This window comes from Schistosoma mansoni, chromosome W (assembly GCF_000237925.1).
Source record: "Schistosoma mansoni strain Puerto Rico chromosome W, complete genome".
In the NCBI taxonomy this organism is placed as follows: domain Eukaryota; kingdom Metazoa; phylum Platyhelminthes; class Trematoda; order Strigeidida; family Schistosomatidae; genus Schistosoma; species Schistosoma mansoni.
Window position 1 is genome coordinate 49,254,506 of NC_031502.1, and position 5,802 is coordinate 49,260,307.

A 5,802-nucleotide genomic window follows, 5' to 3' on the forward strand; every position below is an offset into this window, starting at 1 on the left:
AATAGTTGGACAGGACAGACAGGAAGTTGCAATATCCAAAAATTGTGCATAAAATGTTCAGTGACGTAGATCGGTGTGTAAGTTGCCACTCGATCAATGGAATTCAATATGCAGTAAAGATTAATCAAAGATAACATTGGTTTCCATTCACTGATCAGTTAGCGTAAAATGCATCCCTAACTAGTTTCCAGTTCATATATATTGGCTACATTTTATGAGAAGTTAGGTATTATTTAATGTAGATGACGGTTGTAATTAACTTTCAAAATGTTTACAAAAGTAATCGCCTTAACAGGATCAATAAGTATTTATTTTCTTTAGAAAGTATGACAAACAGTGTCTTCATTATTTTCAGTGACTTAATTGGATCTTTTCCTTCTAAACTACAACCTGAAGTCTTACTCAGTAATATGAACCAACTACGTAACAAAATTCTTGCAGTTCCTGGCAGTGGCTTTGTCTCAACTTACACTACAGTTATTCAGCCTAGTGATATAAATCCAATTGAAGATGAGGATACCATGTCATATTTAGAACATATTCACAAACGGCGATCATGTGCAACATTGCAGTTACATAAATTTACATCTAAATTCTCAAAATTATGTCCAACATGTTTACATCAATTTAATTCATTGACAGAATCATATCGATGTATTAAATGTATTCGTAATGTTTGTCAAAATTGTGCATACAAAACATCATTATCAAATTCCAATATTTTATGTAAAGAATGTTGGGATATTGCGTGAGTATTTGATCATTTATTACCATATATATAATTAACTTTTTTTAAAATATTAATTGGCTAGTTAAACAGTTGTTTTTTCGAGTTGATTTTTAAAAGAAAAATAATTAACCGTTCAAATGAAATTTATTTCTAAATTAATATTTGTATAGTTAAAATCATGAGTCAATTGAAGCTAGACCGCTATAGAAAACATGGAAGCACTGGACGGTCGTTTTGTCACATTGTGGGACTCTTCAGCAATGCGCACCCACGACCCCACCTCGCGAGATTCGAACCTAGGACCTATCAGTCTCGCACGCGAGCGCTTTTTGTGTTTATTATTTTTTATAAATTACTTTAAGATACTACTCGTAGATAATTATTACTCAGTGAAACATAGATGTCATATATGTCTCGTACAAACAGATGAATGTAGCTGCATGATTAAAGAGAAATATTTAGCGAGTTCAATATAGATGTGTAAAGATGTTTAAGTATCTGCAAATGCTTTTTATTCAATATGTGGTGATAAATACTATCTATGCTAAGAAGTAAAGTTAATTATTATCAGAAGGGGTTTTGTGGAGATTTCAGTAATTTTATAGTTGAAATCATAAGTAAATTGAAGCTAGACCACCATGAAAAACCTGAGGAGTCCCACAATAGGACAGACATGCCGTCCAGTACATCCAAGTTTTCCATGGTGGTATAGTTTCAATTGACTCATGATTTCAACTATAAAGTAATTTAAGTTATACTAAGTGATCACCATAACAAGATCCTAACAATCTTGAAAACACTAAATTTAGGACTGAAGTCAAAGGTGTTACAATAAAGGTGTCTGGTCACAGTTATTCAAACAATCTGTTATTGGTTCAAAAAGTGAAGTAAAGTACTCAAGTTGTTATTTACCAAAATAGTTGATTTGTATCCAGCCAGAGATTTTTATTATTTACTTACTCACCTACTTACTTACTTACTTACGCCTGTCACCTCCAATCAAGCATAGGCCGCCGGCCAGCAATCGCCAACCCACTCTATCCTGGGCCTTCCTTTCTAGTTCTATCCAATTTTTGTTCATTCTTCTCATATCTGTCTCCATTTCTCGGTGTAATGTGTTCTTTGGTCTTCCTCTTCTCCTTTGGCCTTCAGGACTGCATGTAAGGGTTTGTCTTGTGACGCAGTTGGGTAATTTCCTCAGTGTGTGTCCTATCCACTTCCTGATTTCTTCCTCCACTGAAATCTGGCTTGTTCTCTCTCACAGTAGAATGTTGCTGATAGAAAAGATTTATATAGACAATTAAAATATTGTCTTTAGCACTAAAGCAAATCATCGACGTCTATTCATTTTTATGAGATAAAAATGTTGTAAATGAGTTATTCAAAACATTCGAAGATATGAATGACATTTTATGACACATTAAATGAACTAGATTTAGGACTTATGTAAAATATCTGTTCTTAATAAATGGTTGATAAATTTCGCTTGCAAATAGTAATAAATAGATAAATATACAAGAAGTTTGATATTTATAAACAACAAAGATCTTCGAATGTTTACTAATTCCACTTTGCTATTCTGAGGCATTTACATTACTATTTTTATCACTTACTTACATGAGTTAGTTCTTTCAATATACGTACTTACTTATTTACACCAGCATAGGATGACCATCAGCATTCTCCACTTAACCCTGTCCTGAGCAATCCTTTCCAGTTATTCCCACTTCATATTCATCTTTTTCATGTCTGCTTTCTATTCTCGACACAATGTGTTCTTCGGCCTTCTTCTTTTCTGCTTCCCTTCACCATTCCAAGTTAGGACTTGCCTCGTGATGCAGTTTGATGATTTCTTTAATGTATGTCCGATCCACTTCTAACATCTTTTCCCAATTTTCTCCTCAGATAGAAGCTGGTTTGTTCTCTCCCGTATAAATACTTGTACCTTTTTGATGATGCTTGTGGTAGTTCTCTACTTTTCATCTCTGTAGAGCAGAAGTATATTGACATTGGTATTGAAGATTCTGACCTTGATATCGATTGACAGATAGTTGTTTTGAGTTCTGTATGTTATTCAACTGCAGGAATGTTATCTTTACTTTGCTAATCCTCGCCTTAACATTTACATCAGATCCTCCCTATTGGTCGATGGTGCTGCTGTCTAGGTGTGGTTAGGTTTTTTAATTTACTCACATACCAAGACTAAATTTTCTTGTGATCATAGTGTACGTTTTTCAAATCACATTATAAACTTGATTGAAATATTTATAACAGAAAGAATCATATGAAACGATCAAAAAAATTCTTTCTATTTGCTAGTATATTCAAAGGATACCTAAACATGTGTTTACACTAAGTTCTATATGAATTATGTTGTGCTGTGAAACTATATTAACAATTTTCAAATTGTAGTATGGTTTCAAGTAGAAATATGATTTTGTTTCCATGCTATGACAGATCCTTAGGTGATCAAACAAAATGTTCTCACTCGACTATTCAATTCTGTCAGTTATGTTTGATTAGGTGTCGTATTAATGAATATGATTATAAAATGAAATTAAACTATTCAAAGGATATGAATTAATTTAATGATCACAATCAAAACTGACAATCCATGATTTCATAATGTGAAAATTAATATTCCCAGATAACATAAATGGACTTTCAACAGTATGATTAATTCGCAACGATGTTATGATGTAATAAACTTATCATATGCTATACCAAAGTCAACAATAAATTTGAATGACAGTCTATAACTGATTACTATGACACCATATATAAAACTAGTTTCCTCAATTAAAGGACGCTTTAAAATTTGGTTTGATAGATAAAGATGATGCTTTAAGTGTATTATCTTTATTTTAAAAACTGGAGATAAATATGGTAAATATTTTAACATCCTTCTGTCAAAATTTAGAACTCTTATGCAAATTGAGGATATTGAAGGATATATTTATAAAATTCATAATACGTTTTCTAAAATGATATATTACTTCGGTAGGTAAATGCGTTACTCCCGGCACGGTTGAACTCGATTGGTCACGGCTGCTCATTAGAACTCCGGAAATTTCCTCTTAGAGCTATTCATTAGCGAGTACATGTTAGTTGTTAGTATAAGGTTCAAAATTTCAATGAGATTCAACAATCTCAAAAACTATACACTTACGATTATCATGTGCCTACTAGTGACCAGCTTCAAGAGGAAATTCCAGGAATTCTAATGATAAGTCGTCACCAGTAGAGTTCAACAGTACCGGAAACGATAAACTTGTTTTAAATCCATGCCGCACAACTATTGCATCTTGTCTCAACTCCTGTTGGTTGACATGCCTAGCGGATCAAACAAGGCAACACAGTCGTATGACTGTTCAAACGCAATCGTCTATCGTTAATAGCAGTCTTCATGAATATATAGTATATAGAATTCTAAATACATACAATATTTAAGTGATTTTCAACAACGAAACTGTCTGAGTACTTTGTCTTTCTTTTGATATTGTATAAGCAGGAGCTGAATATTTTAATAAATTTCTATGTACAGAGTTCTGCATTACTAAGAATGAAAAAAATTTCAGCCTAGAAACATTTTCAATGTTTAACCTTCTTAATTAAGTTACGCTGTCCTTCGGAAACGAATATTAACAGTCATATTTTATCAATCATCTCTTCTATTCATTAAATAAGGTACATCAAAAGATAATTCTTGTAAATTTTGAATGTGATTTCTATACGTTTTCATACCAGTTACTAACACTCAAAACCATCTAAAACGGAAAATTTAGTCGTTATAAATGTTTAGAAATGTGAAAATTCATCAATACATATTCTGACATTTTCAGCTAAGGGCGATGACACATAACAAACTGAAGAATCTACGATCTTCATATATATGTTGAACCTGTGGATCGTTATAAATTTAAAGAAATGCAAATACGAGAGAGATAACAATCAATAAATATATCTAACAATATGGTGACTTTGTGAAGTTGATTATCATTTTTCGACAACATGAAGTGTCCATAGTTAGAAATCAATGAAAGCCAGTAAGTATTGGACAGCTGTATAACCATAGAACAGGAGTCACTCACTAGAACTAAACAGGTTTCATATACTTCTTGCTTTTCATTGGTTGTCTAACGAAGTTCATATCGTGACATCAGTAAAATATTACTATGCAGTATTAATTATTATGACTGAATAGAATGTTACATTATATTCTCATAACATCAGATGATACACTAATAAAATACAATAATGTGTCACAAATATAAAAGGAATGATTTTCACTAATTAATCATCCAATGGATCACATGTTAATCAAAAGACTTTGGAAAACCATAATAATTTCGATCAATATATCATCATTTTTCTTCCGTACTTTTGAAGCATTAAGTAGTAACTTAATACAATACTTTAATGCATTTGACTCCCACAACTAAAACAGATTGTATCGTTCCACCAAAAATCGATTAACGTGAAATAAACATGAAAATTTATTTCATAAATTGAAAACGGCGCTTGTGGATACAGGTGATGATGTTTAGTGATATTGTGGTGTGCTACTTATATCGATATAAGTAGTATATAACGCTAGTTAGGAATTAAATGTCTGACAGCAGAAGGTTGAGAAGATCGAGAAGGAAAGAATATGAACAGAAAGCAAATGGTAATGAAGGAACAGTGAAGTCTGAGACGATTGATTGACATTTGCAAAAGGAATAATCAAGTTTAGGACAACTAATTGACATTTTGCAAATTAAATATTTACTATATAGTTCTGAAATTTCAATTAGATTTTTTGTACTTCTATGTTCAATTACGTTAGATTGTACTTATTTGTCTTCTCGTTCACCACGATATTAGTTCATTGCAGCCATTGTGAATGGCTCTAAACCATATCATCGAACATTCTCAAAACAAGAGCAGCTTTGTTAAATTCAAAGTGTATTAAAACATTCAATTGATGCTTCGTGTAATAAACACAAATTTTAAATTTTCAGTTCTGAAGCATCAAATTGCAGTTGAAAACATCGAGAAATTGAAAAATATATCTTAGAAGTTTCATCTAA

The 5,802-nt window shown here is 31.9% G+C and overlaps 1 protein-coding gene across 1 annotated transcript; it reads left to right on the forward strand.

Moving 5' to 3' along the window:
• Positions 1–326: 326 nt before the first annotated feature.
• Smp_129780 (hypothetical protein) lies at positions 327–752 on the forward strand (the record flags this gene model as incomplete). The annotated part of the gene is made up of 1 exon (XM_018790000.1): positions 327–752. One exon carries the CDS (start codon positions 327–329, stop codon positions 750–752), a length of 426 nt encoding a protein of 141 aa, XP_018655387.1.
• Positions 753–5,802: the final 5,050 nt, after the last annotated feature.